This window comes from Nicotiana tomentosiformis, chromosome 6 (genome assembly GCF_000390325.3).
Source record: "Nicotiana tomentosiformis chromosome 6, ASM39032v3, whole genome shotgun sequence".
NCBI classification, from domain to species: domain Eukaryota; kingdom Viridiplantae; phylum Streptophyta; class Magnoliopsida; order Solanales; family Solanaceae; genus Nicotiana; species Nicotiana tomentosiformis.
In genome coordinates, this window is record NC_090817.1 from 90,302,262 (window position 1) to 90,326,193 (window position 23,932).

The window sequence follows — 23,932 nt, forward strand, 5'->3', positions numbered from 1 at the left end:
TTATGTAAAACATCAATAATTTTGCTATTATATATTTAATGTCATATATACAACTCAGAATACACATCAAAGAGTCCCACAGTATGTATTCTTTAAAGTAATGGCTGACCTGAGGCGCATCCTATCCGGCCCGGCTACGCTATCAGGATCATCCTTATCACGCTGCCTCTTTATCGGAGGATGCGTTGCATCATGATCGTCAATAAGGCTGGCAGGCTCGGTAGAAGCGGTCGTTGGGCCATTAGTAACCTACAGAATAATCAGATATTTTAGTATCTTAAATATAGAATACTAACGTACGTGTTAGCAAAAATATTTAATGGTCATACCATGGTCTCAGCGTGCTCCTGAATAAGATCATTCGTATATGGCAAGTTAGTATCGCACAATGTGGCCTCCGTAATAGGCGATGATGAAATCTTAAAAAAAATATAAACACTTCAGATATTACCGACCAATCTCTAAGATAAAAACAAATTGAAATAATAGTAATATAAACAAACCTGTGCATGAGTAGCGACACAATGCTCTATCGGAACATCGAGGTGCACTAGAGTAGATGAAGGCTATGGCGTCTCGCCCCGATGTGATGTATACCTATCTATGCCTGAAAGATACTCAGTAGCCTTCGGTGATGAGCCATAACTCAGACGTCTCCCACTATGAATATCTCATACCAGATGATCAACAACAACTGTCGATGGTTCTGGACGATCAGGAAAATGCTTATCCCACTTTTACTGCGTAATGGTCGTGCCCGTCATCAACACTGGAGATGATAGGGTCTACGAAGTCCTTGGTGATAGTTGAAGGATGAATGGCGGCATATCATAAGAAGCATCGTGTGGCATAGGGTAGTCACCCGACTGATCAGCTATAATATCCTCCACGGGTGCCTCAACGCCCCCTTGTTGGGGACCCCATCTTCGCCGACCACTACGACCACGTAGGCCACCCCTTCCTCTCTGGCCACTCCTTCCACGTCTACCGCGTTCAGGGTCTACTTATGGCCCATGATGGTACTCCTCGGGTGGCACATAAGCATCCTCGTATCCTAAGGGCCCATCCTCTCGGGCACGTCTCGGTGTGTCAGCACCAAGATCAGTAACCCGACGGCCAAACCCGTGCACAACTACCGCTCCTTCGCTTGTATGTTGTAGCATATCTAGTCCCAACTGGTAGAACTGGTGTAAGCCAATAGCCTGAATAACATATAAAATATTAATTATAGAAGGATAATGTAACATTATAAGTAAGTATAACAAATAATATACCAGTGCCTCTGCTTCCCGGTGTATGGGATGTACCGACCACCAATGCGATGAACAGGATTACCGGCGAGAATTCGGGTAACTCTGCGATACCAACCCATGTACTCATGCTCGCCGTCCAAATAGTCTGGTGGAGGGTGTGGCAGAATCAGGCTATACTTCTGGTCCTAATCCTCTATATGGGCCTCTAGCCAGGCCAAGTATGTCTGGTCGACCTTGCAGCGACCATCCCATTGGTAATGTGTAGAATGCCAAGTGGTTGGAATAGGTACAATCTGGGGTCGACCAAACTAGCAAAGAACTCGCTCGGTGGCATGATGCTCGATTATATCGAGACATATCAGTGGGACAAAAAATCTCCACATCGGTCGACCACGGGAGCAATAATCTGGCAATCCATCAATGAGCGCGTCACTGTATGGCCTAATACGAACTATTTATTAAACATAAGAATCGTGAGTAAATGAAATATATATCAATCCAGGCCAAGTAAACTTAAGTATATGTGTACTTGAGCACCTTCAAGTAAATCTAACAAATCCCTGTAATAAGGGAGATGATGTCGAACCTCGACCTCGCGGGCGTGGCCTCGCCTATCAACCCACTACTAGCTAGTGGGAGAAATGGTGGAGGTGGAGCATCCGGAGCTATCAGTGGCAAAGGTGGATTAAACTGCAGGAACGCTTCCCATGCCCAAACCTAATATAGATTATGGACGTAAAATTTAAGGCATTTGTTTTACTTTGTATGTTATAATGATGAAAAGAATTGACTATGTTTTCACGTGCAACAGTGGTATAAAACCGGCAACGTCTCTCTGGGTGACCATGCACGCTCGACACATCTGCCTATACAGGTAAGCTAGATTAGTTGTACCCCAGCTGTAACCAGATAAATCATCTAGCCGCTCCAGATGATGTAGAAATTGCAAGCTGACTAGGTTTCCCTAAGTGTTCGGGAATAGTATACAACCAAACATCATCAGTAGCAACAACCTCGTCTGCTTGCTGATATCCTCTAGCGATGAATCATTAGTAATCTCCGCGTGCATCGCCGCCAGATGCTGTCTAACGGGCGTCAGCTGCAATCGACTGGCCCCACTCAAAGCAGTCAGCTCTGCAAGCTGGAAACTGGACAACCTCTGCAACATATGAAGGTTGTCCTCTCCCATATAGTCCCTAAGAGCATGCAGGTAAGCTACACGTATACAATCAACGGACATCCCGAAAAGAACCTCCACGTCCTCTAGCGTGATGGTAGCCTCACCGATTAGTAGATGAAATGTGTGCGTCTCCGGTCACCACCGCTCTATCATAGTCGTGATCAACACCCGGTCAAATTGCGACCGGTCGATCTCTATGATCCTGTAAAAACCCGTCCGCTGAAGGCATCTAACTATACGGGGATGCAGTGGGTGGTCCCTAATAAACACCCACACACCGTCTATACGTTTGGGGTGGAAGGTCCGGGACAAACAATGCCCATCCGAGATGTGTGAAGACCTATGGTTGCCCTGGAGCAACAATAACTCTTGAGATGCAGGCCCAGGATGCACAAGAGGAAGCTTCATGACGATGTCCGTAAATTGAACAATATTAATTAAAGTATTTTTCTGTTTAATCGTTTAACATCTTTAAATATATTGAAATATTTTTTATATTATTACTAAGGTTGATATATTTTCTATATTATTATAATTATGTTAGTTTCTTACATTTTTTACTAAAATTCGGCAGGGTTTTGTTTTAACTATCATTCTTTTCAGCTATTTTTGAGTATAATAGAATTAAATAATTAATTTTCATAACTATACATGATATAATTAATAAGTATTCATATAAAAATACTTAGGTTGACAAATTTTCTATATTGTTGTTTTATATGTTATTTTCTTGCATTTTTAACTAAAATTCGAGAGGGTTTTTATTTGAACTATCATTTGTTTTCCAGATATTTTTGGGGCTAACAGAGAAAATAAATATTTAATTTCAATAAATAAAAATATATTTTAGTAATTATTCATATTACAAATACTTAGGTTGATAAAGTTTCTATATTAATATTTCATATGTTAGTTTCCTACATTTCTTTACTAAAATTCTATAGGGTTTTGTTTGAACTATAATCTTTTTAAGTTTTTTTTAAGGTTATAACAGAATTAAATATTAAATTTTCATAAGTAATCAATATATATTCAATAATTATTCATATAAAAATACTAAATAATATTGAATTTATTTCATTCGTAACGATTTGTTTGTTAACTATCATATTTTTTTCCAAATTTCTCTCATTTAATTCATAATTGAGTACTCTAACCGAGTTTGTTAAGGAGAGCACGTAGTTTTTATTCCAGACTACAGAATCTTAAGGAACACTAAAGTCACACCACTCTAAATGGCCATAAACAAAGTCAACTACCATAAGCTAAAATTTATTATCAGTTTAATACGCTAAAGGGCACTACATAATAATTAAAGGCACAACATAACACTAAAGGGCACTAAAAAATAATAAAGCCACATATTAATATACGTACAACACTAAAATCACATATAACAATAATTATTTAATAAAATAATAATATATATTTTTAATAATATTTTAGCACATAAATAAACTAATCCAGATAAAAACCAAAAATATTAATTATATCATAAAATGAACACAAAAAACATACAACACTATAAAAACAACTAATAAGAACTTTATATACATGAGTTTTACCAAAAAGTAAGTTGGAATACCTCGATTTAAAATTTTTTGAATTGTGAAAAATTAATGATTTGGGAGCCGAAACGAGCAATAGACGAGATCAACTACACGACAATGCCTTGAATCCGGTGTTTGCTTGCTAAAATACGGAGAGGACACGATTTTTGGGGGGACTAGTGGACTCCAATGGAGATTTTTGTTAAAATTGGGGGGGGGGGGGGGGGGAGATTTTGCTTCTGTCTGGTCGGGGAAGAAGACTGACCCGATATTTTATATAGGTATAGCGCATATATAGGATGCGCTATGTCTGCCTATCTTTTCAACTTCTGGTATAACGCATCATATATATGCGCTATATATATATTATTATTATTTTTTACCGCCATTTTAAAATTAAAATATAGCACATGTGTTGCATGTGCTATACTTTAACGGACAAACGTGTTATTAAGGTATAGTGCATTCAACACATGCGTCATATATAAATTGGTCATCAGTTGATTTTTTCATCTATTTTTGTGCTTTGAATCCAAATAAATAATATTTTGGTTACTCCATTTAGAAATGAGTAGGCAAGATTTCTATCTATTCTTATCTTAATAATTCCATTCCAAATATTTGTCTTTTTCACCAGCTCATTGTGTGAGGGAGATCATAATATGATCGTGATATGATACTTTAATTTCGAGTCTCTAATGATATAAGAATTTTCAATTCCTCGTCAGCATCAGATCTCTTTTCGCTTGTTTAATAGTGATCTCCATAGTTTACTCTTTGACATATCTGTTTATTTCTTGTCCTTTGTATTTTAGCTGTTCATCTTTTTCTTATTAAACTTCTCGCGTGACAGATTATAATTATAATGTAATCAACGAGTAAGGCATGAATAAGAAATGGTAATTAAATTGGACTTGTGGGCCCAAAGACTTTCCTTATGCGTGAAAATAACACGGGCTAGCCAGTTTTCATACTGGTAATCGAAAAGAGTTTGTAAAGTCATTAAAAAATAGTTATTGTTTTGTTGAAACACAAAAATTTCCAGCATAATATGCGGGATTATGGAGCTCCCATGAATAAACTTCCATCATATTATGTTGGAAATCCATCACACGAAAAGTTCCAGCATAATATGCGGGATTATGGAGCTCTTGCATATAAACTTCTCAAATATTATGTTGGTGACGAGCGCAAAACCGGTGTATAAAACATAGGCTCGCTAGTCAAATATAGTATAGTATTAATCGCCTCCACAGGGATAGGTTATTAACCTTTGAATTTGGGTTATTAACTAATTAAGAATAAAAACTAACATTCTCAATTGTGAATGAATAATGGGAAATTAGTAACGATTGAATGTCAATGTGAGAAACAAGGGCTCTGACAAGATAAGTGATCAACAAGATAAGTGATCAACTATTACAGTGGGCAACTCTATGTTATGTTCACTCTTAACTTCTATTGACTCTTTCGAATTTAATAGATGATTAGGCTATCTTGAGGATTCAAATTCCACTACTAGAAATTCGGTAAAAACCGACAAACGTTGGTCGGTAATGGCCAAAAATTGACCAAAACTCGACCATTTACATGCGGACGGTATTTTTGTGGTCGGAAAGGAATACCGACCAAAGTTGGTCGGAAATTACCGACCAACTTTGGTCGGTCAAAAATATTGCAAAACAAAATCGACCAAAGTTGGTCGGTATTTTAATTATGTAATAAAAAGATTCACCATCTGGGAATCGAACCGGGGTCTATACTGTGGCAGGATACTATTCTACCACTAGACCATTGGTACATTTTGTTTTAAGACTGTCTTTTATTTGATTTATACTCTTTAATTGTATTTTCGCACGAAAATAACCGACCAAAGTTGATCGATTTTATTAAAAAGTAAAATTACCGACCAAAGTTGGTCGATTTTTTTAAATGACCCGCCGAATTAACCGACCAATTTTGGTCGGTTTTTTAAATATTAATTTTTATTTATTTTAATTGAAAAACCGACCAAGTTGGTCGGTTTCTTGAAACATAAATTTCGCGAGACTCAAAAATAGTTTCCCGCATTTTTGCGCCAAAGAAAACCGACCAAAGTTGGTCGGTTTCATAAAAAAAAATATATATATATTTCGAAAATCCGACCAACTTTGGTCGATTTTTTGACCGACCAAAGTTGGTCGGTCGACCTTGATCGGGTTTTGCCGAATTTCTAGTAGTGTTCTTCTTCCGAATGAATTCGAGTGCGCTAAACTAACCTAATGATATGTGCTGAGAAAATATGCAATGATATGTTGAACGAATGATCTTATAAAGTACGTCTCTCGACTAATTTTCTAACTTGGGTCAACTAATAACTGTGTTAGCTCTTCCGATTACCAATAAGAGTCGTGAAATCAACCTAAACAAGATAATACAATGTAAATTGCAGCAACACTTCTCTTTCGATTAAAGTAAAATCACAATTAGCCTTGCAACTCAATTAATAACTCATTCAACAAATTCAAGCAATTAACACAAAGCAAACCCAGAACAATAGTCAAATCGCAATATCTGTCAATAACCCTAAGAAATATTACTCCATAGTGGAGAAGTTGTTCATCACAAGAGTATTAGGATAACAAGAAAATATTACAATTCCCAAAATCAAACAAACTTCCGTATTGAATGAATTGGATGAAGTATTTAGAGTTTCAGTTGTTTCCTTGCCTTCTTCTCTCCAAATATTGCTCCAAAATCCGAGATGCCTTGTTTTGAGACGAGCTAGGCTTCATATAGGTCAAAAAGGCCGCCTCCAAAATTACAAAAATAGGCCCGGGTCAAATTCCCGAAGGCAGACGTGCGCGGCCGCGCACCTAGAGGTATGATCGCGCTTATGGCCGTGCACCTGAGATTTCCTCTTGCTCAACTCTTTTTCCTCATACTAAGTGCATTATTCGTCCATTGATCCCTTCTGCGTGCAGGGAAGGAACTCCTGGTCATTCTTATCAGCAGAGTTATTTCTTATATGAAAGCTCGGCGTATGGTCGAGAAAGGGTGTCTAGCCTATTTGGCTTATATTCACGATCCCAGTGCGGATGTTCTTCTATAGACTCAGTACCAGTTGTTCGTGAATTTCCAAAAGTATTTCCTACAGATTTGGTGGGGATGCAACCCGACAGAGATATTGACTTCTGTATTGATTTAGCTCCGGGTGCTCAGCCCATTTCTATCTCACCATACCATATGGCCCCGCCGGAGTTGAAAGAATTGAAGGAGCAGTTACAAGACTTGCTTGATCAGGGATTCATTAGACCCAGTATCTCGCCATGGGATGCACTAGTATTATTTGTCAAGAAGAAAGATGGTTTTATGCGGATGTGTATAGATTATCGCCAGTTGAATAAGGCCACTATCAAAAACAAATATCCGCTACCAAGAATTGATGACTTATTTGATCAGTTTCAGGGTGCCAAGATATTCTCGAAGATCGATTTGAGGTCTGGTTACCATCAGTTGAAGATTAGGGCATTTGATGTCCCTAAAATAGCTTTTCGGACTCGGTATGGGCTTTACAAATTCCTAGTGATGTCATTTGGGTTGACAAATGCCCCAACAACATTTATGGATTTGATGAATCGGGTGTTCAAGCCCTATTTGTATTCTTTTATGGTTGTATTCATTGATGATATCTTGATTTACTCCAGCAGTCGAGAGGAGCATAAGCAACATCTTCGAAGTGTGCTTCATACTTTGAAGAATAATCAGTTATATGCCAAATTTTCAAAATATGAGTTTTGGTTAGACTCATTTGCCTTTTTGGGGCATGTGGTATCGACAGAAGGCATAAAGGTGGATCTTAAGAAGATAGAGGCTGTTCAGAATTGGCCTAGAACTACCTTAGTTACAGAGATTCGGAGTTTCTTGGGTTTAGCAGGTTACTATCATCGGTTCGTGGAAGGATTTTCATCTATAGCAAGCCCATTGACCAGACTGACCCAGAAAGGTGTCCCATTCAGATGGTCAGACGAGTGTGAGTTGAGCTTTCAGAAGCTCAAGACCGCTTTGACTATGGCACCAGTGTTGGTATTACGCACAAGTTCAGGATCGTATACGGTGTATTGTGACGCATCTCACATTGGGCTTGGTGAAGTATTAATGCAAGATGGCAGGGTGATTGCATATGCGTCGGGGCAGTTGAAAGTTCACGAGAAGAATTATCCTGTTCATGACTAAGAATTGGCGGCCATTATTCATGCGCTAAAGATTTGGAGGCATTACCTCTACGGTGTCTCATATGAGGTATTTACTGATTATCGTAGCCTTCAGTATCTGTTCAAACAAAAAGATCTTAATTTAAGATAGAGAAGATGATTGGAGTTGTTGAAAGACTATGATATCACCTTTTTGTATCATCCCGGAAAGGCTAATGTGGTGGACGATGCTTTGAGTAGAAAGGCTGCGAGTATGGGCAGTCTTGCATATATTACTGTTGGTGAGAGGCCATTAGCTGCAGATGTTCAGAATTTGGCTAATCAGTTCGTGAGGTTAGATGTTTTAGAACCCAGTCGGGTTCTAGCTTGCACAATCGCTCGGTGTTCTTTATATGAGCGTATCAGAGAGAGGCAGTATGATGATCCTCATTTACTTGTCCTTAAGAACACGGTGCGGCACGGTGATGCCAAACAGGTTGATGTGGGGGAAGACAGAGTTCTACAAATGCATGGTCGTATTTGTGTGCCTAATATTGACGGGCTTCGTGAATTAATTTTTGAAGAGGCACACAGTTCCAGGTATTCTATTCATCCACGTACCGCCAAAATATATCAAGATTTGCGGCAACATTATTGGTGGAGGAGAATGAAAAAGGATATAGTTGCATATGTAGCTCGGTGTCTGAATTGTCAGCAAGTTAAGTACGAGCATCAGAGACCTAGTGGTTTGCTTCAAAAGTTAGAAATTCCTGAGTGAAAATGGGAGCATATCACTATGGATTTTGTTGTTAGAATCTCACTGACTCAGAAAACATTTGACGCAGTTTGGGTCATTGTGGACAGGTTGACCAAGTCAGCACATTTCATTCCAGTGACAGTTGCCTATTCTTCAGAAAGGTTAGCTGAAATTTACATTCGTGAGATTATCCGCCTTCACGGTGTGCCCGTGTCTATTATTTTAGATCGAGGTACACAGTTTACCTCACACTTCTGGAGGGCTGTACAGCGTGAGTTAGGCACGCGGGTTGAGTTGAGTATAACATTTCATCCACATACAGACGTACAGTTAGAGCGCACCATTCATATATTGGAAGATATGCTTCGCGCTTGTGATATAGACTTTGGAGGTTCTTAGGATCAGTTCTTGCCACTTGCGGAGTTTGCTTATAATAATAGCTACCAGTCGAGCATTCAGATGGATCCATATGAGGCATTATATGGAAGGAAATGTCGTTCGCCAGTTGGCTGGTTTGAACCGGGAGAAGCTCGGTTGTTGGGTACCGATTTGGTATAGGATACCTTGGATAAGGTCAAGATTATTCAGGATCGACGTCGCACAGCCCAGTCTAGGAAAAAGAGTTATGCCGACCGTAAAGTTCGTGATATTGCATTCATGGTTGGAGAAAGAATATTGCTCCGAGTTTCACCTATGAAAGGTGTAATGAGATTTGGAAAGAAGGGCAAGTTGAGCCCTAGGTATATTAGACCCTTTGAAATTCTTGAAAGGGTGGGTGAAGTAGCCTACAGGCTTGCATTACCACCTAGTTTATCAGTGGTTCATCCGGTGTTCCATGTGTCTATACTCCGAAAATATCATGGTGATCTGTCTAATGTTTTAGATTTCAGCTTAGTCCAATTGGATAAAGATTTGACTTACGAGGAAGAGCCAGTGGCTATTCTAGCCCGACAGGTCCAGCAGTTGAGGTCTAAGAGTTATCTTTCAGTTCGGCTGCACTGGAGAGGTCAGACGATAGAGGCATCTACATAGGAGTCCGAGTCGGACATGCGGAGTAAATATTCACACTTATTCACCAGCTCAGGTACTTTTTCTAACTTCGTTCGAGGACGAACGTTTGTTTTAGAGGTGGAGAATGTGATGACCCGAAATGTTATCTTTAAATTTAATAATTAATTCTATGTTCTAAGACCTCGAAAAGCACTAATTATTATTCTTCGACTTACGTGCGCATTCCGTACAATTTTTCGGGAAATTTTTATGTGAAAAATGGCTTAAAATGTAAAATAGAGATTTAAAACTCAACTAAGTTGACTTTGGTTAATATTTTGAGTAAACGGACTCGAATCGGTATTTTAACAGTTCCGGTAGGTCCGTAACATGATTTGGGACTTGGACGTATGCTCAGAGGCGAATTCCGAGGTCTCTAGCCCGAGATATGGAATTTTGATGAAAAATTAAAAGTTTGAAAGCTTAATGAATTTTAAGAATTTACTGATGTTGGATTTATTGACATCGGGTCCGTATTTTGGTTTCGGATCCTGGTATAGGTCCACTATAATATTTATAACTTGTCTGCCAAATTTGGCGAGAAACGGAGTTGATTTGGCGTGATTCGGGCGTCCGGTTGTAAAAATATAAATTTTAAAATTTTCTTGAAAATTTCCTTTTGATTTGGTGTCTGATTCGTAGTTCTAGGTAGTATTTTGGCGATTTCATCGCGCGAGCAAGTTCGTATGAGGTTTTTAGACTTGTGTGCATGTTTGGTTTGGAGCCTTGGGGGCTCGGGTGAGTTTCAAATGGTTAACGGATTGAATTTTGAACTTGGAACTCTGCTGGAAAATTTTCTGATGCACTGTTAGGTTTCCTTCTTCGCGTTCGCGAGAAAGGAATCGCGTTCGCAAAGAGGAACTTGAGGTAAGTGAAATTTACTCTTCGCGTTCGTGAAGGGTAGAGGGCAGTGTTCATCGCGAACGCGTGGAAGCGTTCGCGTTCGCATAGAAGGCGAGGCCTGGCCGGGCACCAAGCGATAAAGCTTCGCGTTCGCGTAGGGTGTATCGCGTTCGCGAAGGCCAAATTTGGCAAGGCTTCGCGTTCGCGAGGTTGCCTTCACGTTCACGTAGATAAAAGTTTTGGCAGCACAAAAATGTGCTTCGCGAACGCGAGGCACTGACTGCATTCGCGAAGGGTAAAAATCCGAAAAACAAAACTTAAGTTCTGGAAAATGGGATTCGTCCCATTTTCAGCCATTTTCTATTTTTGAGCTGGGGTAAGGCGATTCTTGGGCGATTTTCACAGAAAAATATTGGTTTAAGTATTCATTATCCTATATTGGTTATATTTCACGATTCCATACTCATTTATATCATGAATCCGTTAAATTTTGGGAGAAAAATCAGATTTTTATAAAATCTTCCAAAAATAAAAATTTAAGATTTGAAGATCCATTTTAACATCGAAATTGGATAAATTTTATATGGTTGAACTCGTATCGGAACGGGTGTTCGGATTTCGTAAGTTTTTCCAAGATTCGAGATGTGGGCCCCACAATCAATTTTTAAAGTAAATTTCAGATTTTTATCCGAAAAATTAATAAATTCATATGGAATTAATTCCTATGATTCATATTGAGTATATCGAATTATTTGTGAATAGATTTGAAGCATTTGGAGACAAATTTAAAAGGAAAAGTTGTGGTCGAGTAATTGATTGGAATTTGCAAGCGAGGTAAGTGTCGTGGTTAACCTTGATTTGAGGGAATAGAACCCTTAAATTAATTGTTATGTGAAATGCATGTGAACGGCGTATAGGCGAGGTGACGAGTGTCTATACGTCGTCAAAATTAATTGTTTGATTAATTATTTGAAAATCTTAAATTGGTCTAAGACACGAATTAATTGTTATAATAATTGTTTCTCTCCTATTCTTTGTCAAATATTAATTCTTGAATTCCTGCAATAATTGTTACATGCTATTTAATTTATGTGTCTTAATTGTTATTTGACATTTAGCATACTAAATATTAAACTACCTATTTTCTCCACGATTTTCACAATTAATTATTAATTTCCATTGTTTGTTCATAAATAAATTATAATTATTGTGTGCCTTGATACTTAATAGTTTCTCATTGGACGTGGTATTTATTGGAGTAATTTTTATTATATTTATGAGTTATTTAAAGTTATATTGGGGGAACGGGTTGCACGCCGCAACGGAAATGAAAGTATATATATATATATATATATATACTGGGGGATCGGATTGCACGCCTCAACAGACTTATTTAAAAGTGTATATTGGGGGATCGGATTGCACGCCGCAATAGACTTATTTAAAAGTCTATATTGGAGGATCGGATTGTACGCCGCAACAGACTTATTTAAAAATCTATATTGGGGGATCGGATTGCACACCGCAATAGACTTATTTAAAAGTCTACATATACTTGATTAAAATAAATAAATGGGAGGATTGAAAATGAATATGTTGTGTGAGCTGGTTGCACGCTGCAACGACAATTAATTGAAATAATACTTGGTTATGACTGCTGAGTTGGCTTCAACTATTAAAAATGAGTTACCTGATTTAATTCTATTATTGTGGTTATTACTATTATTGCGTACAATTTAATGTAAGTGACTTGTCTTAGCCTCTTCACTACTTCGTCGAGGTTAGGCTCGGTACTTACCAGTACATGAGGTCGGTTATACTGATACTACACTCTGCACTTCTTGTGCAGATTTCGGAGTTGGTCCCAGTGGTGTATCATAGACTTGTTCGGATTTCAGCTATCAGAGGAGACTTGAGGTATAACTGTACGGCGTTCGCAGTTCTAAAGTCTCCGTCCACTTTATTTTAGTTGTGTATTTATTTCTAGACAACTTTATTTTATTCAGACATTTATTTGTATTATTCTAGAAGCTCGTGCACTTGTGACACCAATTCTGTGATGGTATTTAGACACCGTTATTTTATGGATTATTCACTACATTTCAGATTTTACTTCCGTATTTAATTCTTTGTTATTAATAAATTTAAAATTTGTTTTAAAATGGATAATATTATTCTAACGTTAGCTTGACTACCAAGTGAAATGTTAGGCGTCATCACGATCCCGAAGATGAAAATTTCATGATGAATTATTTGGTATGACAATGAATTGGCTTGAGTAAAGCGGAATGTATACAAAAGGGTCCTAGTCTCATAGATAACTAACTCAACTTAATTTGAATTGATGAATAGGTGAATATTGAAATGAGATATTTCAAACACTGATATTCAAAAAATTGTTCTTTCGATGATTGATTTTCTTTTTAAAATCAACTTAGATTGTAGTGGACTGGATCTTGAATGCTTTTACAAGAAAGTGTGATTTTTATTTTCAAGAACAAGGTTATGACCTATGACATAGACTAGGAAGGTACATTGAAGACGGACAGGAGAAGAGCAAGAGGATGGCAGCTCAACCGTCAACGATTTTCTGTAAATGTGTTGAGCTACATATTGGATTCAAATCACTTGTACAATATAGCTATGTTTTACTTATTCAACTAGACAAATGAAAGAAAAAATGATAGATTTCTTGTGTGTAATGTGTATATAAAGAAACTATTATCATAGTATTTCTTTTTTTATTTTCATTTGGTGTCCCTTCTCTGTTTAGGGGCCCGACTAATTCGAATTCGGCTCGCATATTAATATCTATGGGGAAAGCGCTCTCTATTACTTCCTCCGTTCACTTTTACTTGTACACTATTGACTTTGCACATCTCTTAAGAAATAATAAATAAAGTGTATAATTTATCATGATACTCATATTAATTGGTATGTTATTTTAATAGATTTGAAAAATGATTAAGAATGAGATTAATGCTAAGAGCAAAACAAGAAAAATACATTATTCTTTTTTTAATATGTAAAAAGTGACAAGTAAAAATAAAAATTTATTTTTAGAATATTTGCAACTAAAAGTGAATGGAAGGAATATAATCTTTTCTATTTCTAGACCTTGAACTCCAAAACCTTTAATAAAGGTGGAAGATCTTTTTGACTCCATAACAATCCTTGATGTGGTTGGTCATAGTAAATATTGTGACACGGTCCTAGGTCATGAAATCAGTTTATATTTTTTCTCTTACTTTTCCCCTTTCCTATAACGGAGTATATATTAGACATTTTAACAACTCATCTATATGCTCTTTATGGTCTTGAGCTTGTTTATTCCCCTATAATTGTTTTTTTTTTTTGACTTTGTATTTTTTTTTTTGATTTTGCTCAATCAACATAAGCATCTTACTCTACGGAAGATAAAGGAAGGCCAAAAGCAAGCTAATATCAAGGGTACAAGTTACAACTCAGGAAATGTATTTCTGAGATTTTTTGTCACTTGTACATGCAACTCTTTGATGCTAATGCTCGATTAATTACCCCTATAATTAATTTTCAAAAAGCCCTTGTAGAGTACTAATTTAGGGGACACTTCAATGGTGATTGGGATCCCACATTTACTCATAATATTCTCAAGTGTTTATGTAATTTAAACTTGATTATACTATGTTCAAGTGTGCGATTGTGTTTTACCCCTTATATTTGTTTTTTTTTTTTACTTTATAAGGTTAAACTAAAATAGCAATATGAGCATAAATAGACACGCTTAGTATGAAAACTGCAGGTTTATACATTCTGCTCACTATCTATCATGCGTTACAAAAACTTACAGATAATAATTTTGATAATTAATTTTTTATATTCCAAATATATTAACTAAAGAACGACTACTGTTGTGTTTATTTCCATAATCTTATTACAGGATTATCAATATTATTTATAGACCAAATTTCAATAGGAAGGTAATATGAACAATATGTAAATCGGAAGGAAATAGAAGCAAGAAAGATTACATTGCATAATCTTTTGCGCTTCAATTTGTAATTCTCATACATGTTTTTTATTCTTTTCTTCCCTCTAAGCTATTCCATCAATTCATGTCCTGAAACTACCCATACAAAGCATATTAATCAATTTATTTCAATAAGTGGGGCATAGAATTCTATAAAAACACAAAAAAAAAAAGTTGGCTGAAAAAACAAATTATATCATTGGAAACTTAAAAAGCTAAAAAACGAAGAAAAAAATTTGCCGCATGCGCCTACAATTATTTGATCCATGATTTATTATTTTCGGCCCTTTTCTCATATTTTATATAGATGAAATTACATCTTATTCTCATATTTACCATTTTTACACCTAACGATCAATCTCAAGTGAGAATATAATAGTTGTAGCGAACAACAATAACTATGCCTCAACTCATATCATCATCATTGTTCAAATAAATCAGAAATAGACATTAGTCCTAATAAAACAAATAATATTAAAATATTCGAATTGCCAAAAAATATTTTCCAAATATTAAAAAGAAGAAATATTCGATTAATATGGAAATTCCACTATTTTCTAAAAAATTTCATTCAAAGATTATACATCGATCTATTTTTATCTATCATTAATATTCCCAGAAGCAGAAAAGAGATGAACTATTGAAGTGCTTTTGGTCTATATCTTTTGAGTTTTCTTTCCTCTTATTATAGCTAATTGTTGTTTGATCAATAATAAGATTTTATTAACAATGGGCACAAAACACCCGTATACAGAATTATACTTTTGTATAAAAGATATGACTTTCTACGAACGACACCCTATCTTCTATACCTACAGAATCCTGTGGGTGCACCAAGAGGTAATAAGGGATGAGAGGCTATTCTTCAAGTATACAAAATTCTTCTTAGTTCCATCTAAATCTCTCTGATTTCTCTCTCTTTGTATAGCCTGTTGTGGATACCACCAACATCAATACATATAGATCGAGGTCACAGTAATAAAGCAGACATAAAAGGTTACAATTTAGGATTAAGGAGGTCTATGATGACGAGTGTCTAAAGAATGAACACCTGATTAAAATCACCGATGTGATACAGAACAACAACAAGAATTCTATAAGCTCCAGATTTCAGTTGATGAATGATGCGGACCATATACTGCAACCAGCTTGGGAAGAGCATGATTGCACCACAAAAATTTGCAGCATTAGTCCTAAGGTATACAAAAATATATATGATTCCTCACCAGGATTTCCCTTATTTTTTTCTTTTAATTCAAATCTTTTCTAGGTATATCCAAGACAAACAGAACGAAGAAATCTAAGCAATGGAGTTGTGAAGCAACCAAAATAACTTGGTTTCTTTACAGTAGAAGGTTTCAATAGGAAGAATGGAGAATGTAATACACAACTTTTTTTAAACAAAAAATCAATTACCTCAGTCCCTGTTTTAGATGATTCCAAAAGCTGTCTTCCATCTGAAGAAGAGCAAGCAGCTCGCTGCAGGAAAAGAGACACAGAGATAGTATGAATAAAGGGGAATTCAGCATAATATTATTTTAAAAGGCATAAATTGAAGATAATTAGGCACCATTAACAATAATGCTCTGCGTCCCATCACAAGAACTTTCCCAAGGGTCTCAACCCCATGGCTACTGTTGTTGACGTGACAAGACCTAGGGTTAGCAATTTAAATTCAAGTTCAACACAATTTAAAGTGGGTCACGGGCCTTTTAGTGTATTTGGATTTAGGGGTTTCTTGATACGTGGGATAATGGATAATAATCGTGAGATTAGTCGCGGGATTATTTTATCCCACGTTTGATTGAATTTATGAATCGAGATTAGCAATCTCGAGATTAATTAATCTATCTCATATTGAGGGTAGGATAATAAATTCGTGATTAATTAATCATGTGATAAACACTAAAATGACAAAAATGTCCTTCTCACAGGCTCTTCCCTCAAATTTTTTTAAATAATCTACGGCTAAAATAAAAAATAAAATTCATTCCAACCTAAGTGCTTGACCAGATCAGGTACGGATCCCATACCCACACTCATACTAGTGTCGTGTCGACACAGGTGCCGTCGGAGCAACTTAGATTTCAACTTATCTAGTATACACCAAACACATGTTTATATATATATATATCCCATTTTTAGTCTAATGAGCCAAATATCTTCCAATAAAAATATATTTACTAAATATTTCCGTCATTATTTAATCCCCGTATTATAATCTCTGGGTAACTTGTTGCCCTACCAAACGACGCCTTAGCTTCTTTTCTTTGTGAAAAAATTTAAGTTTTACTTCCTTTCGTAGTCATTCTCATCCCGCATTTTAAATTTTTTCAACTGATAACATGACTACATGAGTTAGGATCAAAGATTTAACATTTTTTGTCTCAATCGTCTATCTATACATTAATTATCTTCAAGTATCAAGCTTTACCTCTCTAGCCAAATTTTTTTAATCGTTTACATCTCTAGCCAGTTTATTTTACAAAATGATTGTATAAATGAGGATAAGATAAAAAAAAGTTGGAGTTTCATTTTCAAATAAAGTTAGTAATCAATTTGCTAAGTTGGTAAATTTAACATGCTTCAGAATAAATAACACTCATCCTTTATGTTTTAAAAATATAAACTATTGTAGTATTTTGTTAGAAAGAATAACAAAGCACTAAAAAGAAAGGGGAACAAATCAAAATGACGGTAGGAGTTTGGCAATAGATACTCAAAAAATATTGAAAAAGGAGTTTTTGGAATTGAATTAAAAATTATATTTGAAAGTTGAAGTTGTGTTTGGGCATTTGCTTTACTTAAACAAAAGTTGATGTTTGGTGAGTGGAGAAATTTATCTTTTGAAAAAACAAAAATTCAAAAAATCTTCAAAAACTAACAATATTTTAAGGCCAAACAAGTTTTTCAAATTCATTTTGAAAAAAGAGCAAAAATTTTGCATGACCAAACGTGGACTTAAATGGGGCGGGGTGGGGAGGGACAAGGCAAAATAGTAATGAAATTCCAAACGGAGTAGGGGAGTAAAATTGGAGTGCTTTTAAAATAGGAGTAGATTTGAATACTTTGCTAACGGTAGGGGTGTATATATGTCCCGATAGCATAACGGAGGTTAAACGTAGACAATATTTGAACGTATTAAGAGCCGGTTTGGCCATGAAATTTTATTCATTTTTTTTCGAAAAATTTTCACTTTTTTTCGAAATCGGTGTTTGGCCATAAAATTTCCAATTTTCACTTGAAGATGAATTTTGGAATTTTTCGAAAATTTAAAAAATTCCAAAAAGTTGTTTTTCAAAACTTTCACTCACAAAAATTCAAAAACAACCCAAAATTATATTCATGTCCAAACACAACTCTAATTTTCAAACATCATTTTCACTTGAATTTTTTTTTTCACTTTTTTCGGAATTTTACAATTCTTATGTCCAAACGCCCACTAAGTATATTCGACACTTTTCCCTATGTGAAATTGTTTATTATAGATTAGCATATTCCTCTACTACTACTGATATAAACTCGAACCCCTGAACACTGACCCCCACCTTGGACCGGCGAATTCGAACCCAAGTCCTCAACCCACGAATAGCAAACCCTGGACCCCCCGAACCGCGAACTTCAATCACGGACCTTGACCCTGGACCCGACCTCAGACCTTTGGACCACGAACCTGAATCCCAGTTTCGATCTCAGAACCCTGAATTCTAACCCCGACACCTGATCCTTATGCCCGGCCGCTACCGCCCAACCCGATCAACCTCGATCTCGGACCTAGACCCTGGACACCTAACCTGGACCCTTAGACCCCGAACTCAAATCCGACCTCCAACCCCTAACACGAATCACAATCTTAGATTCCTGAATCCTAACCCCGGCCCCTGATCCTTATGCCTCACCGCCCCCTTCCCCAACTAAATAAGTAAGAAAATCACTTATTTTCCACAAAACATTTCTAGAAAAATATTTTTTGTGGAAAATATTTTTAGTGAAACATATTTTCCTTTCCCATCAAACACTCCCATCTATCTAACCCTAATTATACTTACTTATTTTTTGTGTTACGTAAAAATTGTGAATCCTTGCTAAACCCGTCACTGTCTTAGAAATTTAATCCATACAAAACCACAAACCAAAATCATACATAAATATGCAAAAAAATAGATAAATTCCTACAAATCTAATCCAGACACTACAAAATCAGAGCATACATGACTATGCAAAAATAGTTAATAGGAAGGACGAATTGAGAAGGGGGAAGTGGAACTAACCTTAAGGCACTTTTGAGCGAGTAATCGATCTCCATGATGGAATAAACAGAGTAAGGATTTCTGATGGGGAATTTAGCGTGAAAAGAAAGGCCATCGAAACCGACCTTCTTAAGATCCACATAGGTGATGTTATTCGCTATTTCTCCGCCACATAATTCTTTGCCTTGCCTCCATTGAATGGGTGAAGTAAGGTGAAGTAACTAGTTGGTTGTATGATGCTAGCCTCCGTTTTCTCCATGTTCCGATCTTCTCTACCAGATCCATGCTCCTTCTTTTTCTCTTTGTTGAATTGGAGGAAACTGAAGTGTTTACCCGAAAAATCGGATAACGTTGAATTTATGTATGTTTCTAAGGGCAAGTAGATTTCTTTGATCTGAAAATAACAATATACGTATTTATGGTGCAGAAATAGAAGATGATGAACAAAGATATTTGGTGTGCTTTAGAAAGATAAACACAATGAATTCTTAATGATAGCCCAAGAGGTCCCTTCTATTACAAACTCTCCTTCCTCTTATAGCCAAGAATAACTCCTTTATCTATAGCAACATGATGGAATAAATATTATTAGTAGAGGACCCATGATAGTGTGTCTCCTCCTTAATTCCCGCAGAGATTCTCTCCTTTGGTGCGGTTGTAATAGCTTTTTGTCTGTGACCTCGATACCGACTCGAGCTCGGTATCGGATCGGAACCACGGCCTTGGTTTCGAGCTAGGTGATCACTTTTGGCATCGATGTTCGGGACCTGTATCGGTCGATGTTACCTCAATCGATACGAACGCCCGAGCTCGACGCCCCCATCTCGGAATTCGTTCGGGGTCTCCATGAAGATATCCCTCTATTGAAATGCCATCCTCGATCGATCTTCATGACTGAGGATCGGTTTTAACCGTATACAGATAGCCCCCTCGTTTCTTGGAGAGGAGATGCCGAGAAACGATGTGATTTCTCTAAGGTTCGACCGAATTGATAATGATATTTCTATCGGCTTTGACTATGACGTGCGTGATAGCTGTCCCATCGATTTGGTTTTATTGAGGCATTTAATGCGTGTCAGTCGGTGGTCGGCCACCGCTACAAACGAATCGCCATGCCTTATAAATGGTTTTCACATACAATGTTTTCCACTTTTGTGCTTCCTCTTTTTCCAAATTCTCTTTGATTAGTTTCTCTTATTTCGTTGCTTTAGTGCCGCTTATACCAAAGTTTCGGTGTTGTCCCCTCTTTCACCTTTCTTTGTGACTTTTTCTTCTCATATTAATGGCGAAAACTTCAAAAATCGTACCTCTCAAAGAGAAAGCTTCTTCCTCACGGCCGTGTGACGATAAGGCGCCGACCGAGCCGTCTGTTCAAGATTATATTCCCGGCCCGTGTATTTTAAAAGCTGATTTTAAGGTGGAGAATCCTTCGTCCGTTTCGGGTCGGTGTGAGCACGTATCGATGTATATGTGCTCTATAGCGGAGGTTCACCTCGAGGCCATCAGGAAATACTGCGGCTGGGGTTCTGAGGTTGTGTTACAAATCCCCTCCTCCGATGAGAGCGTCACTACCTATGTGGAGGGATTTCTAAGTATTTACACCTATCCCTTTACGTTGGGAGCTCTCGATCCCGTGATTTTTGATTTCTGCAGGAGATATCAGGTCACCCTCGGCCAAATTCATCCTTCCTTATGGCGTATCAGATTTATCGTGGACTTATTAGGCTATATCGTTGGGCATCGAAGGCCTTGATGTCGAGCATCGATGAAGATAAGGATCGAGGTTGGATGGGTCGATATGTTCAAGTGAGGACTCGTGATCTTATCTCGGAGGAAAAGATGTCGTTTCCTGAAAAATGGAACTTCGACCGTAAGTGATCCGTGTTTGCTTTTCGTGTCTTTTCCCGTGTTTGCTAATATTATTTTCTGATGTTCAGCTGCACCTTTGATGCCACAAGTTGTGCCTGACCTCAAGGATTGGGTTCGAAAGTTAGCCTCGACTTCATCCTATGCCGAGCGCGCTTGGCGTGATTAGGCTAAGGGTAGATGGGAGGCCAAGAATCATGGTGAGGTTTGGTCCTGTTTTCCTCGAGGTATATTCTGCGTTCATTTCGTTATCGATTTTCCCCTTGTATATAGGTGTAACTAGGGATGCCGTTCTGCAGCCTTTGAGCGGTGATGAGGGCAATAAGCCCCCGGTCCTGGAACAGGGAAAAGAAAAGAAACGAAGGGCTTCCTCTCGGCCGGAGGACCCTAATCCCAAAACTCGAACGGTGAGGAGAAAAATTATTGCCCTTTCGATCGACTCGGTCCATCGACTGAGGGAGGAAGAAGAAGAAGAAGATAGCTCTTCGGCTTTGGTAGTCCGACCTACGGAGGCAGTCAAGGTTGTTAGAGCTGCTGAGGCGATGGCGGCCGTGCCCATCGGGGTTGGTTCCTAAGTCCTCAGTCTCGATCGGAGTAGTCCGAGTGATTTGCTCTGGGAAATGGCAATGGGTCATTTACCTTCCCTTCCGTCTTTTTATGAGGAGGCGTTGAAAGAGGCTCGAGAGCTGAAGACTCCCGATATTGGCTATGGCTCAGGTGCAGCGGATCCTTTTAAGGATTGTTTTACCGGTGTTGATGATAGTTCTGATATCGGTGATGCTTCTCTTTTGTTAGAGGAAGCTCAACATTTTATTACTTGGGTAATGATTTTTCCGTACTTGGCTTCTTTGTTATTTTTCATACTTGGCGGTTCCGATATTGGTGATCCTTTTTTTTGCTTTATTGGTGTTGATGACAGTTTCTAACTATGCAGGCCATCAGTAGGTTTCGAGTTGATCTTAGCCAGTGTGAGGCCGAACTCCGGAAGGTCCTAGGTGAAAGAGATGCCCTTCGGCTTCTTTGTAGCAAAACGGAGGAGGCTATAAAGGATCTTCAAGCGGATTTGGCTAAGGTTCGTGAAGAAAGGGTCGAGCTCGATCAGCAGGTGAGCCTTGTTCTGTTAAAGTATGGATTCGACTTGACTGTGGAAGTTAACCATCCGTTGTCTCAGTTGCAGCAAAAGATCGAGAGGATCGGGCTACTTCGAGAGGAGGTCGATCAAATCCGGGCCGAATGCAACCAGTGGAAGGAGACTATTGACCGCCTGGCAGCGGAGAAAGAGACCATCTTAACAAAGTTATTATCAGCCGACGTTCAGCTTCGAAACATCAAGCAAAAGGTGTCGGTTCAGACTAAGAAAATCGATGAGCTTGAGATACGACTTGCTGAGGCTAAGGCAGAGGTTGAGTCGTCGAAAGTTTTGGCGGATAAGTCTATTATTGTACATCGAGCTGATGCTGACGCCGCTCAGGTGGAGGCCCGGGAGGCGGCGAAGGTTGCCGATGCTCGAGCTCATTGGGTTGCCGAAATTGTTAAGTGTAGATCTCGGAGGGAGACCCTCGAGGAGATTCATGCTCGAGGTTTCGATCTTACCGAAGAGGCAAGAAAGGAAAAAGAGCTTGAAGCGGAAGCTGAAGCCTTGGCTTCTGATGATGATGACGATGACGATGATGGTAGCAAAAGCGGGTCCAAGGGTGAGGAAGACCCCGACCCAGAAGCTTAGAGTACGGTTCTCGTTACCTGTAAATTAATTACGTAGGCAATTTTGTATATATATAACAAGGTCGATTTTGCTTGTTGAGTCGATGATGATGCGGTGGTTAACATAAACTCTGAGTAGACGTAGCTTTTTTAATGTTTTAAATTCGATTGGGTCCTTGTTCGAACTTGGCAGCCCGTAGGTTCGACGGTCGACTGAGTATTTCGAACTTGATATAGGAGTAGCCCGCAGGCTTAATGTTTGAGTGTTTATTTCAAACTCGAGATAATGTGGTAGCCCATAGGCTTAATATTTGAATGAATATTTCAAACTCGAGGTAATGTGAAAGCCCGTAGGCTTAATATTTGAGTGATTATTTCGAACTCGATGTTGAAGTAACCCGTAGGCTCAACGGTCGACTGAGTATTTCGAACTTGATATAGGAGTAGCCCGTAGGCTTAATGTTCGAGTGTTTATTTCGAACTCGAGATAATGTGGTAGCCCGTAGGCTTAATATTCGAATGACTCTTTCAAACTCGAGATAATGTGGAAGCCCGTAGGCTTAATATTCGAATGACTCTTTCAAACTCGAGATAATGTGGAAGCCCGTAGGCTTAATATTCGAGTGATTGTTAATTCTGGTTGCATAATAAATCTCAAGCCATTGTACATATGTTTTGGGGCAATCTAATATGAGCATGGTTTATTTTGACCATTTTGGCTCTTACAATGTTTCCTCTATTGTTGTGAAAAGTCTTTGTTACATCTGAACTCGATGTATTTGAGGCCCCGGTGCCCCCCGGTATTCGAGGCCGTTCGGGCTAAGGGTTGAAAGCCTCAGATACTATTTTGAAAGAACAGCACGATCGATGGTTGCCTCATTAAAAATCTTGCCGCAAAAACCCCATTTGGGAAAAAGCTGGTCTAAGGAAAAAAGAGTGCAACACGTGCTTTTGAGTAAAAGAATACTTCTGTTTTTTGTTCGAACTTCTGTACGGGACAGTTAAATAAGGTCCGACCTTAGCAGTAGTACCGGTTTAGATGTGATACATTCCAACTGCTTGATAGCTGTTTGCCGTTTATGATGTCGAGCTTGTACGATCCTTTCCCAAAGTGCTCGAGCACCTGGTACGGTCCTTCCCAATTTGGTCCTAGTTTTACTTTGTTTGAATTCCGAGTATTGATGGTGACTTTCCTTAATACCAAGTCCCCTATCTTGAAGTGGCGAAGTTTAGTTCTTCGATTGTAAGACCTTTCGATTCGTTGCTTTTGTGCGGCCAACCGGATGAGGGCAGCTTCTCGT

General features: G+C 38.0%; 2 protein-coding genes and 1 long non-coding RNA gene across 6 annotated transcripts; 1 reads left to right on the top strand and 2 right to left on the bottom strand.

Moving 5' to 3' along the window:
• LOC108944142 (uncharacterized) lies at window positions 1-1,451 on the bottom strand. The gene is made up of 2 exons (XR_011408736.1): window positions 330-1,451; window positions 1-249 (listed from the first exon to the last, which is right to left on the bottom strand). It is a non-coding gene; the product is annotated as an uncharacterized lncRNA (long non-coding RNA).
• A 13,190-nt stretch (window positions 1,452-14,641) lies between these two features.
• Window positions 14,642-19,385, bottom strand: LOC104089040 (uncharacterized). 4 transcript variants are annotated; one of them, XM_018768429.3, is made up of 4 exons: window positions 19,086-19,385; window positions 16,231-16,293; window positions 15,866-16,007; window positions 15,382-15,743 (listed from the first exon to the last, which is right to left on the bottom strand). In XM_018768429.3, exons 1-4 carry the CDS (start codon window positions 19,118-19,120, stop codon window positions 15,627-15,629), a joined length of 357 nt encoding a protein of 118 aa, XP_018623945.1. In that variant the 5' UTR covers window positions 19,121-19,385; the 3' UTR covers window positions 15,382-15,626. The 4 variants fall into 4 exon arrangements, 1 of the variants encoding a protein (XP_018623945.1); XR_684681.3 differs by lacking the exons at window positions 15,382-15,743; window positions 15,866-16,007; window positions 19,086-19,385 and adding exons at window positions 14,642-14,910; window positions 16,385-16,526; XR_684680.4 differs by lacking the exon at window positions 19,086-19,385 and adding an exon at window positions 16,385-16,526 and having other exon boundaries at window positions 15,390-16,007.
• A 2,165-nt stretch (window positions 19,386-21,550) lies between these two features.
• Window positions 21,551-22,653, top strand: LOC138894389 (uncharacterized). Its single transcript, XM_070179086.1, has 3 exons — window positions 21,551-21,751; window positions 21,850-22,035; window positions 22,249-22,653. Exons 1-3 carry the CDS (start codon window positions 21,551-21,553, stop codon window positions 22,651-22,653), a joined length of 792 nt encoding a protein of 263 aa, XP_070035187.1.
• Window positions 22,654-23,932: the final 1,279 nt, after the last annotated feature.

What these genes read in the sequence shown, in the direction of transcription:
- LOC138894389 (XM_070179086.1), top strand. Translation starts at nt 21,551, where the DNA reads ATGGCAATGGGTCATTTACCTTCCCTTCCGTCTTTTTATGAGGAGGCG. An exon ending in CTCAACATTTTATTACTTGG is followed by an intron (nt 21,752 to 21,849) that starts GTAATGATTTTT and finishes TGTTGATGACAG; the next exon opens with TTTCTAACTATGCAGGCCAT. An exon ending in GGGTCGAGCTCGATCAGCAG is followed by an intron (nt 22,036 to 22,248) that starts GTGAGCCTTGTT and finishes GCCGACGTTCAG; the next exon opens with CTTCGAAACATCAAGCAAAA.
- LOC104089040 (XM_018768429.3), bottom strand. Translation starts at nt 19,120, where the DNA reads ATGGAGATCGATTACTCGCTCAAAAGTGCCTTAAG. An exon ending in TCGCTCAAAAGTGCCTTAAG is followed by an intron (nt 16,294 to 19,085) that starts GTTAGTTCCACT and finishes CTTTTCCTGCAG; the next exon opens with CGAGCTGCTTGCTCTTCTTC. An exon ending in CATCTAAAACAGGGACTGAG is followed by an intron (nt 16,008 to 16,230) that starts GTAATTGATTTT and finishes TGTATACCTTAG; the next exon opens with GACTAATGCTGCAAATTTTT.